The sequence below is a fragment of the Nyctibius grandis genome, chromosome 4, assembly GCF_013368605.1.
Source record: "Nyctibius grandis isolate bNycGra1 chromosome 4, bNycGra1.pri, whole genome shotgun sequence".
NCBI classification, from domain to species: domain Eukaryota; kingdom Metazoa; phylum Chordata; class Aves; order Nyctibiiformes; family Nyctibiidae; genus Nyctibius; species Nyctibius grandis.
Genome location: NC_090661.1, coordinates 65,622,518 through 65,638,167, shown reverse-complemented (window position 1 = coordinate 65,638,167; position 15,650 = coordinate 65,622,518). Strand labels below are relative to the sequence as shown.

At 43.3% G+C, this 15,650-nt stretch overlaps 1 protein-coding gene across 1 annotated transcript in view; it reads left to right on the top strand.

The window, feature by feature from the left end:
* MTHFD1 (methylenetetrahydrofolate dehydrogenase, cyclohydrolase and formyltetrahydrofolate synthetase 1) overlaps positions 1-15,650 on the top strand; it is a 44,295-nt gene that overhangs the window by 11,280 nt on the left and 17,365 nt on the right. The window contains exons 5-17 of the mRNA XM_068398722.1: positions 71-207; positions 350-450; positions 778-914; positions 2,330-2,441; positions 7,029-7,156; positions 7,808-7,905; positions 8,603-8,776; positions 9,300-9,436; positions 9,738-9,784; position 10,157; positions 13,343-13,449; positions 13,553-13,627; positions 15,394-15,496. Of these exons, the coding sequence (XP_068254823.1) occupies positions 71-207; positions 350-450; positions 778-914; positions 2,330-2,441; positions 7,029-7,156; positions 7,808-7,905; positions 8,603-8,776; positions 9,300-9,436; positions 9,738-9,784; position 10,157; positions 13,343-13,449; positions 13,553-13,627; positions 15,394-15,496 (1,357 nt within the window). The remainder of the gene's footprint in view (positions 1-70; positions 208-349; positions 451-777; positions 915-2,329; positions 2,442-7,028; positions 7,157-7,807; positions 7,906-8,602; positions 8,777-9,299; positions 9,437-9,737; positions 9,785-10,156; positions 10,158-13,342; positions 13,450-13,552; positions 13,628-15,393; positions 15,497-15,650) is intronic.

Here is a 15,650-nt window from a genome sequence, read left to right as displayed (position 1 = left end):
ATAGGATTCTCTTGCATCTGTCATATTTCAGTTTATCGGCCATTAGGTTTTTGGTCTTTACTTGTTGTAGGTCCTCAAGTGCATTGCCTCTTTGAATGGAGACCCTGCTGTTCATGGCTTTATAGTGCAGCTGCCACTTGACTCTGATAAACCTATCAATACAGAAAAAATAACCAATGCTGTTGCACCTGAGAAGGACGTAGATGGGTAAGCTGACTTCACCCCTGGAGAGCATGACAGCTGCTCCACAAAGAAACCTCTTTTTTTTTTTTTTTTTTTTCCTTCCTCCTTTTGACCGGTGATCATGAGGCTGGGAATCTTATTTGGCCTTTATTCTTTCAAAATACAGCTTAAGTAGCATCAATGCTGGGAAACTCTCTAGAGGGGACCTTGGAGACTGCTTTATTCCCTGTACACCAAAAGGATGCATGGAACTTATCAGGCAGACAGGTAAGGAGGTTTCCATCTATTATTCATGAGTGCAGTAGTCTTCAGTAAGAGGAGAAATTATGCACCTTGCAAGGCTGCACTTCACATTGAAACTTTTGTTCAGATGCCACATGTCATCTCTGCCTTTTCAGATAGGAAAAGAACTAGTTTTAAAGTGGTCCCTCCCAACTCCAATTGCCTATAACACACAACCCAGAAAAAATAGTAGCCTGAAGTACCAGAGCCAGACTTAAGCTGACCAAAAGACTCCAGAGCCATTTGAGTTAGTTTGTACTAGAACGCACAATGACCTGTTTTTTTACTTTCTCCTAACTTTCTGTGGTGCAGGCATCCAGGTTGCAGGGAAAAGAGCTGTAGTGGTTGGTCGCAGTAAGATTGTTGGTGCTCCCATGCATGACCTGCTGCTCTGGAATCACGCAACGGTAACCACTTGCCATTCAAAGACCTCAACGCTGGCTGAGGAGGTAAGGACGAGATGGAAGCACGAGGCTGTAGTTATGTGCTGCAAGCCGGTGCTGCCTGCTACACGTTGCTACTCAGTGTATTGCTACTCTAAGTCATTGGGTTTGGGTTGTCTTTCATCTCAAACAGTTCCCAGTCCTGTTCATTGGATGGTTCTGTAAATACTTCTGCTGGAATAGGATCCTGATTATTTTTGGCCCTTGTTTAGAGGCTTTTAATTATAACAATAAAATTATTATTTTTGTTTTCATTGGGAAAGTGCTGAGAATTTAATCATCGCTTCCTAATCTCCAAGTAGTGGCCTGCAAGACAGCATATGTTTTTGTTTTTTCCTGAAAAGCCCAGGAGGTCTTTTGCTTTAATGGCTGGGAAATGCTAGACCAAATGTTTTCTCCATTTTTTTTTTTTTTCCCCCAGTGTATTTTCTATGACTGGGAGTTGGTACCATTTTCCTCTTTAGCAGTGAGAGTGACAGAAATAGTGTGTTGCTGTGCTGCCACCTACTTGGTTTTCGTAGAGTGATCAACACTGCCAGGCTCTGTAGGCAAGTATTAAGGCTGAAAAGAGAGTAGGTGTGTATGAATATAACTCAGAAGGAAGATCAGAAACACTGCAATGCTTCATGCCGTTACATTGCTGTTCAATAAGACTGTCATTAGGTTGATTAACGATTGAAGTGTTAATTCTTAGTGAAATCTTAAAAATAGTTAATCTCCCTTGAAGATTAAGAGCAAAAATTCCAAGGGATAGCAGCTTCCTAAGCAAACATGAGTGAAGCAGTTCAAGAACGGACAATGAGCTTTAGTCAGAGCCTCTAGCACCAGCTTTGTGACCAGATCTGTGATTTACTGAGTACTGTCTGAACGAATATTAGTGCTGAATTACAGTCAGCTTTCCGTGGAGTTGCACGTTACACAGTCCTGGATGTAAAAACCACAAGGCAGTGTTGCCACAAGTGAAGTGCTGCTTAGAGTTCTGTGCAGGGGTTGTTCTTGGCTGCTGTCTGGTGAGTGCTGGGTATATTTCTAGCATTGAAAAGAGCAGCTGAATATGCAGGGATATTTGAAGGGAGGAAGATAAGAATATGCAGAAGGCTGTAATTTTATCTAAAAGTAGTCAGTGTGACCCACTTGGGAATCATGGAGGAGTTCAAAGGAGGTTTGTGAAGTGTTGACTAGCAACAGTTCAGGGTAGGAGCGTGAAAATAGGCCAGAACTTCTCGCTGCGGGAATTTATGCTTGCCAAGGAACTGTGAGCTACCTTCAACTGCTGACGATGCCCTTCCTTCCCTTCGATGGCAATGGGTGAGCACACAGGTTCACTGCCATTGAAGCTGATCTAAGTTGCTGCTGAAGCAGCCCTGCGTTTTCGCACTGCCAGTGTGATACAGAGTTGTTTATTTGTCTTTTTTTTGTAGGTTGGTAAAGCTGATATCCTGGTGGTTGCAGCTGGTAAAGCTGAAATGGTAAAAGGTGAATGGATCAAACCTGGTGCAATCGTAATAGACTGTGGAATTAACCATGTGCCAGGTGCGTGGGTAATGTATAAAGAGTGGGGATGTGTTTATTTGTATATAAATGCAGTTGCTAAGTAAGTACATGGATACTGTTTCCTTGGTGTTTCTAGTCAATGCGGACTTCTTTCTCTTTTAAATCTGTCTTAGGTAATGATGGCAACCTCTGAAGATGCTGGAATAAAAAAAGATTGGTGTGAAGTACTGTCCTAAAGCAGAGCAGTGGCAGTTTTGTTTCTGCCTTCAATGAGGCTGGTGATCAGTAGAGTAAAGAGGAGGCCTAGGAAATATTACAAAAGAGTATCCATGTAATTTGCTGCAACTACATAGTGAAGTCTTGCTGCTGTTGTCCCTTGTGAGCGTGCAGCTTTGCTGTCATTACTTTGCAGTTAGATCTGATTAAGCTGTTCTGTTTGAAATACATAAATGGCAAGCGGTCTCTTAAAGTAGCTGTGGATTTGTTGAACCACAACATTAACTTCTTAGGCTTGAATGGCTATTGTCTTGAGACAAAGCAGCGTCTGCAAGAGTATTGGTGACAGTGGCTCTGGCATAGAATAAGGTGCTTGAACATAATGGATTTTAGAGTAGAGTTTCACTTAGCTACTTCTTCATTATAAAGGAGGAACAGACAGTCTGACAATTTCTGTTTTCATCTCATTTTAAATCCAAATTACAGATATTGAATGATATGGAAAATTAGTCACCATCCAACTATCTCTGTGCTACACCCACAAGGCTTTTAAAAGGTAGTTTTCATAATTAATCAGTCATTTTGTTGCCATTATTTAATGGAATGTAAAGAAATTTCTGTTCAGCAGTCTTGTTCCTCAAAGATGACACTGAGTTGCATTTAAAAACATTACTCCTCTGTCTAATTAAAATTTAAAAGTCATCTGCTGTTGCTGTTTGTTGCTTGATGTATTTGTGCCAAGCTACCCAAACTTAGGCAATTTGCCAAAACCCCCAGGGTCACTGCTGATTTGCATGAAGCAGAATGCCTTGGAGTCACCCCCGCTAACATGTTGTAAATAAAACTGCCGTTGTGTTTCTGACATATGATGCTATGACCTTTTTTCAGGCTTGAAGTGAATTGCATCTCTGAGGACACATCCCTGTTTCTTTGCAATTAGTCTGCTTCAGGCAGTGCGCTGAGATTTGAGCTTTTTGTAGAGCCAGCCTAGTCAGTGTTACACGGCAGTACGCTTAATAGCGTTGTGAGACTCAGTAATGAGGGCTTGATAGGGTACCATGGAAATTGTCAGGTTTCAGAATGATGAATGCCACAGACTCTTCTGTGGTTTTCTGAAGCTGCTGAGTTTTCCTGCCTCTTTCTTCCCTTCTGACAGGCAGCAAAAAAGTTTTCAGATGAATCTTTTGGGAAATCAGTGCCAGAATTGTGGGAATCGCAATGCTACAGAAAGAATGGCAGCTAGTTTGCCAGCTTCTCCAGCTACCTCACTGTATAGATAGAATATTGCTGCTAGCTGTCATGGTGCTTTGAAGGTGACGGGGGGAGAAATAGCACAGTTGCCATACATCTTACCATAGCTGTTAGTGCACCCAGCTAGGTGCCTCCTAGGTGTAGATGTGACTTGCAGCTGGAGGACATGGTAGTCTCTGGATATGCCTATACTTTGCAAGTCGGGGTGCCCTATACAGGCAAATCCTAATATGATCTGACATATCAGGACATTAACTTCATGCAGGCTTGCCAAGTTGGAGTTAAAGAAAGTTATATCCATGTAGTGCCATATAAATGCAGCGTTGTGCTTTTGAGGGGAGGGTGGCCTGTATACTCCCAAGGCTGCCAGTTTGGAGGCCAGAATAGGCAGTTTGGGCACATCTGGCTTTGTGTTCATGTGTAGTACAGCTGAATGGAATTTCTTCTAGGCCTCCAGGTTGAGAGAGAGGAAGAGAGGATCTCCTGAAACCTGTATTAGAGCAGACAAGTGTGTCTTACTCTCTTTCCAAACCGGATTGTATTTGTCTTTCTCTCCCCACTGCTGCAGTTGGAGGGCTAGACCAGCAAATACTCTGAATGCCTTATTCCAGGCCTGCAGAAATTGCTGTCTGACAGGAAGGGAGAGCAGTGCAGGCAGAGGATATTACCAGAGATGGCACAGTCTCTGGATTGTCCCTCTCTTGAGTCCTGATGGAGGAAGCAATCCTGTTCAAAGTTCTCCTCTGCTATAGGCTTTTGCAGCCCTAGCCAACAAGGAACCTTGAACAGTGGCATATGAGAGCAGCAAAAGGGGATCAGCCTCTGTGGATCTCGGTGCCATGCTCTTCAAACATCAGAGGAGCTAGAAAGATATAGAAAGCCTTGACTTAATGCTCTGCTTATATCTTCATGTGCTGGGGATCAAGGGGGGATTCATCTCAGGCCTGTAAGATCAGATTGCGTTGGATCCCTCATGAAATACCTTTCCCAGTGGTGTCCAGGAAAAGAAGCAGACTGCAAGCAGGTGGTCCCATGTTTTATAGATGAGGTCACTTATGGTCTCATGTGTTTGCAGTCATATATCCACCAGAAACGTGTTGCAGTTGCACGTACATTGGCACAAGCTTGCTTGGAAGTCATGTGGATATTCCCAGCCGTTGTCTGGTGAAGTAGGACTGTGAATTAGCTCTAGTCCAAAAGCTGCACTCAGGCTGTCTCTGGTGCAACTATTTCTGGAGACAGATGGAGAAAATCATACCTGTGCATTCCATATGCGTAGGCATGTCCTTCACTTCTTTGATCTCAAAGTCCTTGGATGTTCTCTCATGGGTTCCAGCTGGCTAGAGAACCTACTGGACCAAAGAAGACACAGACACTGGGAGTGGTTATAGGTTTTTTTTTTAAGAGTGGTGTGATGAACATTGAGAAGGTGAAATTATGGGGAGAGGTGGAAAGTGCTGTATGTGAGCTTCAAAAGAATATTTTAAAGGTAATTGAATAGCTCCTAAGTTGTGCTCAGCAGTGCTTGGCATGAGGTGTGGATGCAGAGGCAGGGACTGGGGGTTTGTTTGGCTTGTGCTCATCTCTGTGGCTGTGTAACAGATTAGGCTGTTTGTGTTTGGAATGCCTAATTCATCACTTGTCTTCTTCGTTCTTAGGTCTGCGAGTCTTCCTGGCCAGGGTGGCTGGTAAGCCTGCTTGGCACCCTTGGAAGAAAACATGATTGTTATTTGCCTTTTGCAACCTTAGTTAAACTGATCTCTAGGCTGGAAGGCCAGATTGGTCTGCAGTTCAGGCAGCAAAGCTGGCAGAGGCTGTAGAAACACCGTTTCACAGCTGTGATGTTGTTTAAGCTTTGAACTTCAGAGAAAAGAAGTGTTGCTTAAAACACAAACGCAGCAAAACATCCAAGCTGGTAACTGTCAGTAACAATGCAGCTAAAAGTTAGTGTTGGCAGGAGCTGCTTTTGTTCCCTCTTCAGCTGTATCATAATAAGCTGTTCGGGAGTTTAGTTTCTCTTCCACTCTTCCCCCTCACCAAACATACGTTAAAATTATTGTGTTCTGTTCAAAGATACACTTATTGTATACAATATAATATTTCAATGTAACAACATTAAAATCGATCTTAAGGTTTTCACACTGCTTAAAAGTTCCCTAGAGTCCTCATATCTGAAATAAGGATTGGGCACTCCAGGAGACACTTAAATTTGCCTTTTTTGGTATGCTCTGTCTATAATCAGCAAGTTCCTTAGATGACTGCTAGTTTACTAATGCATTTTGTCTTTTTCTCTCTTTATGGGTGACCTTAAAGGTCACCACTGGAGAAAAGTTCTATATGTGCTTCTGAATTGTCAGGTCATGTAGTGCAGCAGGATATAGCAATTTTTTTGCTGGAGAGAAATGAGATTATTCTACTGGAGCTCTTTTAAGCCACCTGTGAGGTTTGTTTTGACAAGATTCTGATCTCTGAACTTCAGTATTTGCTGGTTCATCATTAGAATGGCAATGAGTAATTGAAAAACTCAGCACTTTCTATCTTCAGTTTCTGTAAAAACAGGTGATTTTATCCAATAGTAAGGCCTAGATTTCCTCCAAAATGGAACAGAGCAAATGTAAACCTGAGTTTTTAGAACAAGTCAACCATGTTTCTTCTCTCACTTCTTCTAGACCATTGGTTTATATCTCCTTCAAATTGGAAGCTGTACTAATTCTTCAGAGCAATACAGCAGGAGCTGTGAGAGGATGGTTCAGGTGATCTCTCTATTGTGTGTCCCATTTGTATTTTATTATTGCACAGACGTAAGACTTGATCGGTGCTTTGGTCCCTCTGCATCTTCAGGCTGCTCTGTGGGCCATGTCACACTGAGAAAATACTTGCATCCTCGAGGAAAGGGACATCTATCTGGCTGAGGATAAATGGTGCTTAATGGGAAGATACTTGTGTGAGCTGTTGATACTCTCTGAGTGAAGTGTGATGATAACAGCTTCATCTTGTTATATTGTTTTAACCGTTTATCTTTTGTTACAGCTTCCTGGGTACCCAGCTTTTGTTTTGTTTACTCCAACAAAGGGAAGGACTTCACCTTCAGCCAGTGCTGCCTTCTCTGGTGTTTTGGTGAAATGTGATATGTAACTTCCTTTTTCCTTAAATCCACAGACAGCACAAAGGCCAGTGGAAAAAGAGTTGTAGGAGATGTGGCATACAGTACAGCAAAGGAAAAAGCTTCCTACATTACCCCAGTTCCTGGTGGCGTTGGGCCTATGACTGTGGCCATGTTAATGCAGGTACGTGGGCAGACTGTGAGACTGCTGATAGTCTCCTTTATATTTGCCTTTGGGGTATGTTGCTGCTGACCATCAGCACACTATCAAAGCAACTGGTGCTTCCTTCTTGCTCTTACAGAGGTCTAATTAGGATTTCCAGCTTCTAGTCCAAACAATTTGGATTCACTTAACTGAGGAAGAAGATGGGCCTTAAGAAAATGTTAGGACAGAGAGCTGCTGTTTTTTTTCGCGTGTGATCTCTCAACACAGGGAGAAACAGACTTGTCTTACAGAGCTCTGGCTGTAATTCTAAAACTATCTGTAGGGTGATTGGATAAAAAGGAGGAGAATAACAGTATGAGCCAGCTCCCTCTGTTTCCTGCTTTGCTTAGGAAATCCTGCTGGTACAGAACACCTCAAAAAATCCAGGACACTGGGAGGAAGATGAATAGATGGATGGATGCATAGATAGATATGGTGGGGTTTTTTTCTTTTTAAGATAATTATGAGCAAAATATCATTCTGGGTTTTTAGCAAATGCTTTAATCCAAGCACTTTGTGTCAATCCCAAACTGAGACAGATGGGAGGGGAAAACCTTTCTGAGTCTGTCTGTTAACCAGCATGGTTCATACAGTAGTGGTTGCTATAATGCATTCTCATGCTCATTTTAGAGCACAGTGGAGAGTGCGCAGCGTTTTCTGGAGAAGTTCCAGCCTGGAAAATGGAATGTCCAGTATAACCAGCTTACCCTAAAGATGCCTGTTCCAAGGTACTGCTTTCAAATGAAGCCACTGGCAATATTCATGCAGTATAGTATTCACTTCTGTTCCCAAGCTTTGCGTAATACGGGACATACACGTATGTAGGCTGTAGCTGGCGTTGAAGTTTGGAGAGAAGTAGAGAGAAAACACTGTGAGGCCTTCCTAAGGAAGCAGAGCTAACCTGCAGTGCTGCTGTGACATGGGTCAAAGTGTAGGCTTTGGTCATCCTGATAATATTAGGGTGTAAACATGGACTTCCACAGACTCTTTCGGCCAGCTAGATAGTTGCTGATTCAGCAAATAGCAAGACACTTGTATTTTTGGAAAACTGTCAGTCTGACATGGCAAAAACCTAGCATCTTGAAGTAGGAGTTGTTGGTGTTGAGTCCCCAAGGAGCACTTGAAAAATATACAGAATACCATAAGGGAGCATAACACTTTGCCTACAAAAAGGCATTCTTGGGTCAGAGGTGGTAGATGTTGTTTGGGGTTTGTTGTTGGGTTTTTTTTTCTTTGTTGCTTTTGTTTGTTTTCTGTTTTGTTTTTTTTGTAGCCAGTATCAGTGGGATTGATTCATTTAACGAGGAAGGGTTAAAGCTTCCCTTTTAAAATATAGATTGGGAGTTTGTAGCTTATGCTGTCCAGAAGCGGGGAATTTGTGAGAATTCTTTGACTTATAAATTGACCTTGCTCTCTTTCTTTAAGTGATATTGAAATATCGCAGTCTTGCATACTCAAGCCCATTGATCAAGTTGCAAGAGAAGTTGGCCTGCTCCCTGATGAGGTGGAGCTCTACGGCCAAACTAAAGCCAAGGTTCATCTGTCAGCTCTGAAACGGCTGAAGAACCAGCCAGATGGCAAATACGTTGTTGTTACTGGGTAGGTACTTCCTTAACTGAGGCATCGCTTACATGACGTCAAAGTGAAAAGAAATTTTATTAGCATGGCTTGTTGTTGTATTGTCTTTTGGTAAGGTGGCTATATGGGGTGCTCTGGGTTTCAGTAAATCACACTGTGAAAATCTAGTGGTTTTGGAAATAGGTTTATTTCTTGTGGCAAATAGTGGCAATGTAGTTTAACATTTCTCTTCTGGAGGTTAATTGTTTTGCTCTGCAGGTCAAGGTTATGAAGGGCAGACTGAATTGTAGTCAGAGTTCTCCTAGTCTAGTAGCCTGCCTTCAACAGTAACTAGCAAGTTGTTTCAGAGGAAAGTCTTCGGCAGTTACGTGATAATTTGCCAATCTCATTCCAGTTTCGAATTGCTGAAGGTTAGCTGAAGTCTGAGCCATTCCAGAATTTGAGTTGGTATTAACTGCAATCACTGGGTGACTGTTTTATCCCTGTGTTTTGTGTCTCACCCACTACAAGGGTTTCATTGTGTCTGTCTGCTTGTTCACTGCAGGATAACTCCTACTCCCCTGGGAGAGGGGAAAAGCACCACCACTGTCGGTCTTGTTCAAGCCTTAGGAGCACACCTTCACCACAATGTCTTTGCCTGTGTTCGGCAGCCTTCTCAGGGGCCAACCTTTGGTATAAAAGGTATGAGCTGTTCTGTCGCTTGCAATTGGGGTAAATGGGGAAAGATGGCATTTAGAGATTTTATTCTGCTGCATTGTAGTTTTACATAATTCCCAGTTACAATTTTACATAATTCTCATTTCTTTTAAGAAAGAAAAATTTTGGGTAAGTTCTTCAGTGTTGTCCTCAAGCGCTGTGCTAGGATTTAAACTAAGCTGCTCCACAGTAGCTGCCTTCTTAAAGCCATTAAGCAAACAGATGTAATACCACTCTATGCTAGAGAGACCTTTATTTTCATGATTTGACTATTGTCTCTCTGTAGGTGGAGCTGCAGGTGGTGGCTATTGTCAAGTTATCCCCATGGAAGAGGTAATTTTTTATACAAAGCCTCATTGCATACATAGCTCACAGGCCTTGAAGAGACACTGCAGTCAGATAACTTACGAAGTCTTTTTTGTTTATGGTCCTGTGCAGCACACCCAAGAACTGGATGCTTGATTTCAGCAAAGGTTGTTTTTTTTAAAAACAAAACAAAACAAAACAAAACAACAAACAGCTTTGGTTGTTTAGGAATGGTGCTTGTGTGGTCAGGGAACTTCATAGAACTGGGCATTCCCAGTTCCTCTGTTCCTTCCCCTTCTCTACCTTGAATTGCTGCATACTCTTCAGCAAAGTACATCCTGTGCCTCTTTTTTCCTAGCACTGAAATGAAGGTGATAATGACTTAATAAGTTTTGGAAGTGTATTAAGTTCTGTCAGCAGCAGTGGTCACCAACTCGTTCTGTGAGCTACTTTGGTATACTTGTGTTTTAGATTACTAACATAAAATGGGAAAAGGGAAGTTGGGAATCAGTAATGCCAAGACCTCAGCCAGTGGGGGACTGGCACTGTAGCATATTTCTGACGTGACTTGGAAACAAGTAAAATCCCATGTCTGGAGGCAGGGAATTGAAAGGCACGTGTAGCACGTGCTCTTGTGCTTGTCTCAACTCTCAAAGTAATTGCCTGTATAATTCTACCTTTGTCTTGTGCACTATAGATTGACACAGGACAATTCTAGGAAGAAAAGCAGAAATGATCAAAAAGGCTGTTCATTCCAATTAATGCAGCAAGTCTACAAGAGATAAAAATGTTAAGGAGGCAGAATATTGATTTAGTCAGGTGTCAAGAACATGTGTGAATGATAGGTGTGACGGGAAAAATAATCTCCTCCTGTTTGGGAGTGTTAATAAGACGAGCTAAAATACTTGACTGTGTGCAGCAGTGGGAAACAGCCCCACTCTTGGAACCAAACCGGCTGAAAGGGCTTTCTTAAGTATGACCCATGTGGTATAAATACACATAATTTTGTGGGGGTGTTTTAGTTGATGCGTGTCGTAAAATCAAAGTATCTGGAGTCACTAGTTACAGTAATGACCTCGATACATCATTGGATATTTCTGCATGCAGCTTTCATCCTAGGAGAAGATTAGCAAGTGAAAAACTTTTGAGTTCATACTGCAGAACCAAGGTAGTAATAATCGCTTCTTGTTGCATCTATCTAGAATGAGACAACAGGTAGCATTTGCTAATTAGGATTTATGATCAGTGTATGACTAGCTGCATTCTGCTTTTAGCTGTTGTGGTAATGTCCTGGTTTGGCCTAAACCAGACCGATTTTCCTTTCAGTGATTTTTACTTTCAGCTAAGTCTCCTCTAACGGGATCTGGCGACGCCCATCTTGCCATTTAATCCCTAAAAACTGGATCTCCCGGGCAGGCCCCTTGACCTTGCTTGTCTCTCTCCCTTTTCCCTTTCCCTTTCCCTCTGGGGGGAGGGGGGGATAACAGAGGGCATCTGCCGCAGGTTTAATCGCCAGCCCAGCTTTAAACCGTGACAGGTGGTTTGACTCTGGCTGGGTGCCAGGTGCCCACCAAAGCTGCTCTGTCACTCCCCCTCCTCAGCTGGACAGGAGAGAGAGAAAGTACAATGAAAGGCTCATGGGTCGAGATAAGGACAGGGAGAGACCACTCACATTACCATCATGGGCAAAATGGACATGACTTGGGGAAAATAGTTTAATTTATCGCCAATCAAAATCAGATCAGGATAATGAGAAAATAAAAACCAAATCTTAAAACACCTTCGTCCCACCCCTCCCTTCTTCCTGGTCTCAACTTCACTCCCGATTTTCTCTACCTTCTCCCCCCTGCAGTGGCACATGGGCACGGGGAATGGGGATTGCAGTCAGTTCCTCACACGTTGTCTCTGCTGCTCCTTCATTCCCAGGGGAAGGACTTTTCACACTCTTCCCCTACTCCAGCGTGGGGTCCTTCCTGTGGGAGATGGTTCTGCATGAACTTCTCCAGCGTGAGTCCTTCCAATGGGCTACAGTTCTTCATGAACTGCTCCAGTGTGGGTCCCTTCCACAGGGTGCAGTCCTTCAGGAACAGACTGCTCCCGCGTGGGTCACCCACGGGGTCACAAGTCCTGCCAGCAAACCTGCTCCAGCATGGGCTTCTCTCTCCACGGGGTCACAGGTCCTGCCAGCAAACCTGCTCCAGCATGGGCTCCTCTCTCCACGGGTCACAGGTCCTGCCAGAAGGCTGCTCCAGCACAGGCTTCCTACAGGGTCACAGCCTCCTTCAGGCATCCCCACCTGTTCTGGCGCGGGGTCCTCCCTGGGCTGCAGGTGGATATCTGCTCCACCATTAACCTCCCTGGGCTGCAGGGGACAGCCTGCCTCACCATGGTCTTCACCAGGGCTGCAAGGGAACCTCTGCTCCAGCGCCTGGAGCACCTCCTCCCCCTCCTTCTGCACTGACCTTGGTGTCTGCAGAGTTGTTTCTCTCACATATTCCCAGTCCTCTCTCCAGCTTCAGTTGCTGTTGCGCAGCAACTTTTTCCCTTTCTTAAATATGTTATCCCAGAGGCACTACCACTGTTGTCGATTGGCTCAGCCTTGGCCAGCAGTGGGGTCCATCTTGGAGCCGGCTGGCATTGGCTCTGTCAAGACATGGGGAAGTTTCTAGCAGCTTCTCATAGAAGCCACCCCTGTAGCCCCCTCGCTACCAAACCTTGCCACGCAAAACCCAATACAACTATCTGTTTTTAAGACCACAGTAGCAAGGCTTCAACAAAATGTTATCATAAGGTCTTCTGTCATAGAACCTTTTCTAACGTCCCCTTTTCATCTTCCTCCTTTGCTGCTCTGCTACAGAGGAAAAGGATTGTTTTAACCACACCTTTTACTCCCCTGCCATAGTGCAAGTTTCTCATGTAAGCAATATATTCCAAGCCATTTGTCAGTATAGCTACAGTGCAGCCAGATAACTCATGTAGACAAACCCACTCAAACTATCTTTTAATGAGACAGAACCAAGAAAACTACTAGCAGTGTCACTGTGTAGTACGTGGTCTACACGTTCTGCCTACGATACTGTGTGTTTGAGTGGTTAGCTTATGCAGAGCTCTGTGCAAAACCGCAGCTCTTACTGCTAGCACGACACGAGGCTGCTAGTTTCAGTTTAGCTCAGATATCTTTGTGGGAGCAGCAGCAGCAGCTTCAGCTAATGTATGTGTGAAACCTGTAGTGCAAATAATGAGAGTGGGTCAGAAGGAAGGTGAAGGAGGAGCAATGCAAATGTGCCATACCGTTGGTCTTCTCAGGTGTCAAGGAGCCTGTGAGAACTGTGTTCATGAACAAAAAACCTTTTTACTTGGAAGCTTCATTCTGGAAGTTTGTAAAATGACATAAATGTGGGGGAGGCATTTTTCTGTTTTAGAGAAATTCTTTCCTCTCTTCCACATACTGCACTGAGCAATCTCTCCCACTCCACCCTCATCGACTTTAACATTGCTATTAATACTTCTTTCTCCATCTGTCTACGATGAATTGAAATAAATGAAAATTGCAGCAGAGTAACTGGTATGTTTTTTGTCCTCTAGTTAACCTTCACCTCACTGGTGACATCCATGCTATCACTGCAGCCAACAACCTGGTTGCTGCTGCTGTCGACGCACGTATATTCCATGAACTAACTCAGACTGACCAGGTACGAGCCTTTTCTTATGAGGTATTTGAGCCCAGCCTGCTTTGGCCAAGACGTTTTGGGTGTGCCAGCAGTGCGAACTAACTACCTTGTTTCATTCTGCAAGGCTCTCTACAACCGTTTGGTGCCTTCTGTCGATGGCGTCAGGAAGTTCTCAGACATTCAAATCCGAAGACTGCAGGTAGGTTCACTGGTTTCGCATTGGTTTCTGGTTCTGTTCCACTTACTTATCCTTTATGTAGGCAGAGCTAGGTTACAGAAGTCCTTGTGTTGTCTTGTAGATCATTCTGCTGGCATTTATTTTTTACGTAAAGCGTGCAGAAGTGTGGTAGCCCTTCTTGCAGCACAGAAAACAGTGAGATGCAGCCCCAAGGGAAAGAATCATTGATTTAACTGTCTTTATTATATGCCGTATGAGTAACACAGTGGGAAAAGGCAAAAGGGTTAGTGTCCTTAATGCAGTCTCAGAAAGGACCAGAATCAGTCTCTGTACTTTATACCCAGTTACAGCTAGAAATTCATAGTTCCCATGTGACAGCTATATAGATAATGCAGCACAAAAAAAAAGGCAATTTATAAAATTAAACAAAAAGAAAACATAGAGAATTTTTTATGTGCTCCAGATTGAGCAAACATGGAAAAAAGGGAAAAATACCTGTCCCCTAATCCCCACTCCTCCTCTCCCCAAAACCAGAATTCCTAGTTAAATGAGTGTCCCTGTCATTGAGTGGCAGTCCCTGAGCAGACCACAGCTCCGCTGATCCTCAGAAATTAATGTGAACTAGCATGTGTTCCTGGCCTCTGAAAAAATGAGGATTAACAGAGGAATAGTTTTGCACTGGGCTTGGACCTTCTGGCTAAGAGGACAGCCTGGGGCCTGCTAAGTTCATTCCAAGAACAAACCTGTTTGTACAATATTCACGGCTGGATCAGTTGCCATTTGGAGGTCAGGAGCAATAGTCAGACTACTTAGGAAGCTATAGCAAACTAATAAATCAGAGTTTTAATGTCTCAACCATTAGAGAATATGTGGTTTGCTTCTACTGCTAAGCAAAGAAGCTATGTCATATTGCTTGGTGTTCCTGATGGACTGCTGAGGGATCTCTACCCTAACCACTCTTCTGTTTATTAAATGTTGAGATGTGAATGGGATGCTAATACTCCAGGAAGAGGATATATATATATATTTTTAATTATTTATTTCTTTTTCTAAATGATGTGCTTGAAGAGGAAGACAACAGACTTTCTTCTCCCCTGCTGTTCTTCAGGAGAAAAATACGACTTAGCTGTCTAGTTAATTAAAAAAAGCTTGCTCGTTCATAAATCAGCTCAATCGTTTTCCTCGTTGCTAAGCTTGCGCTTGTACTGGGCTTCTTGAGATAATTCTTCTCTCAATTAAGCAACTTGGCAAACTGCCCATCCTCTCAGTATGTTCAAGATCAAGCTTTTCTGGATGCTGACAGCCTTGTGACTGAATTGTTTAATTCCTCCTTTGTGCTGCTTAACCAGCATGCTGAAAGCAGTGTCTTTAAATACATATGGCTGTGTGCAGTGACCCTAGGCAAACTAACGAGAAATGGATGTAAGCATGTGAGACTAATGATTAGAACAAGGCATGTAAGAAACTGCAGAGCTTTCTCTCTCTTACTTTTTCTGTAGTTGCCTTGCACAAAGCTTGGTGACAACCTGCCCAAATGAGCTCGACTGTCTGCCTTGCCCTTTACTGGCTGGCCAGCAGCAAGCTCTGCTTCCAGGTACACTCTGATATGGATCATCTTACGTTGTTGTGGGGTCTAGGAGAAGGGACACGAAAAAGGCAGCCCCTCCTTGTTTCTGAATACGCAGATGCTGCTGCCGAAGGCTCATTGCTCTAGGGAAAGGTTCATTTCTGTGAATCTTTTCATTATATACCTTTTTTTTTTCTTTATTTGTTCTTTCCTCCCATAGAAATTGGGCATTAACAAAACTGATCCTACGGCTTTGACAAAAGAAGAAGTAAACTTATTTGTGAGATTGGACATTGACCCAGCCACCATAACATGGCAAAGAGGTACAAGAGCCATTAAATGAAAGAATTATTAAGAAACAAAATGTGTGTCAAAAGAGAGGTTTGCAAGTGCAGCAGGAACTGTGTTTCCTGGGAAAATGGTAAAGAGGGCAGGGCTGGCCTCTCCTGCTGAGTGTTTGGTGGGATAGATGCCTGC